At 37.8% G+C, this 1,599-nt stretch overlaps 1 protein-coding gene across 1 annotated transcript in view; it reads left to right on the top strand.

Moving 5' to 3' along the window:
- LOC119422943 (extracellular serine/threonine protein kinase FAM20C-like) overlaps nt 1-1,599 on the top strand; it is a 38,636-nt gene that overhangs the window by 3,419 nt on the left and 33,618 nt on the right. The window contains exon 3 of the mRNA XM_037690354.1: nt 262-437. Within this exon, the coding sequence (XP_037546282.1) occupies nt 262-437 (176 nt within the window). The remainder of the gene's footprint in view (nt 1-261; nt 438-1,599) is intronic.

Below are 1,599 nucleotides of genomic sequence, written 5' to 3'. Positions count from 1 at the left end.
GCATTAATCCCATTGTGAATCAATTTCATAGTAGAGCTGAGTAAACCTGCTTTCTATTGCTGCTTCACCTTTCTGTACTTTCATGGCTCATCCGTCTTCACCTTCGTGACTTTTTTTTTGTTCTGAAGGGGAGAAGAATTATTTCTTTTAATCGTAGGGTTTGATCGTTTGATCTTCACAAAACTCTTGCAGTACCATAGACAAGAGCTTTGTAAGGCAGCTCCCATACCATTGGTGTTTCGTCACGTTGTCTTTTTACAGGGAGAGTGACACTCTGGAAGAATCTGGGGACGTCCAGTGGAACAGAAGCAGTGACAGCCATCCTCCATGGTTGCGCTTCCATCTGGGGATTTCACGCTGGGAGCTCTACCCCCATCATGACCCCAACATGGAGCTGTTGATTCAGCAGCTCGCTGCCCACCAGATCGTCAGTGCAGGTTTGACTCCTGAGTTGTGTTTTTCTGTAAATAATCTACAAACCTGTGTACAGTTTTTGGCTTTGATATTTATTCAACAGCTTTACTCCTCAGATTAGAGCGGTGCGCTGACACTGTGACAAAAGTGGCACAGCGATCATGTCAGACAGGTCATAATGTTTTTAACTGGTGAATTTTATGACTCACTGTGAAAATGATGGTTCACATTTTTGCTTTTCTCTTTTATATGTTTTGCAGCCTGCATTTTTGTAATCTAACTTTTGCACACTTTGGACAATTTAAACAATTCATTTATTAAAACCTACTGCTCATTTAAGAGATGCGTGCTATCACTTATTTTTTGTATTGTTGACTCTTTTCACAATAATTAGATTTATTTGGATAACTTTCCCCATTTATATAAATTGAGATATCTTCAATTACATGTAAAAAGGTTTTCGCTGAGATTATTGGTCTTATTCCACTTTAAGCTAATATTTTGTTTTTTAATCTAGATTATGATATTTTTCTAGGCCTTTATATTTAACTTTTAGCTAATCTTATGCACTTTTAGTTGGCATTTGCTGCTTTTAGCTTCAACTTATCATTTTGCTACTTGCTGTTTCTTGTTTAAGCTAAACATTTGCTACTTTAAGATAGTTTTGCTACTTGTAGCTAGCATTTTGCTACTTGCAAATGCTGTTAGCAAGCTTTTTTTAATTTAGCCTTTATCTAATGTTCTGTTCCTTTTAGCTTTTATTTAGTGTTCTATTGTTTTTAGACTGAATAACTCAGTTTCAGCTTCTTCAGGAAGTTTCAGTCTTTTGCGATCACTGTTCTCTAGTTACATTTAAAATAAAAAGGTATAGCTCAGAACACAGTTAGCTCAAATTTACACACTGACTAAAATAATAAGTCACTTTAGGTGAGACCAACATTGATTTTCTCAGCTGAATGTGTGATGGTGATGGTGTGCGAGCTACAGAGAAGTCAGTATGAGGAGGGTTCTTGTGTTTCTGTGACACCTGAGGTTTGGGGCTAGACTTTTAAAAAGAGCTTTACTTTGAAGTTCTCCTGTAATGAGAACCACTGTGAAGCTCTGAGGGGCCTCAGAGGTTCAGCTAAGTGGGCTCAGAGGAGGATGGACATGAATACATGAGTCATTGGTGATGCAGCAAAGTTC

The sequence above is a fragment of the Nematolebias whitei genome, chromosome 16, assembly GCF_014905685.2.
Source record: "Nematolebias whitei isolate Nwh7 chromosome 16, NemWhi1, whole genome shotgun sequence".
Lineage (NCBI taxonomy): Eukaryota > Metazoa > Chordata > Actinopteri > Cyprinodontiformes > Rivulidae > Nematolebias > Nematolebias whitei.
This window is presented reverse-complemented; position numbering and strand designations above follow the sequence as displayed.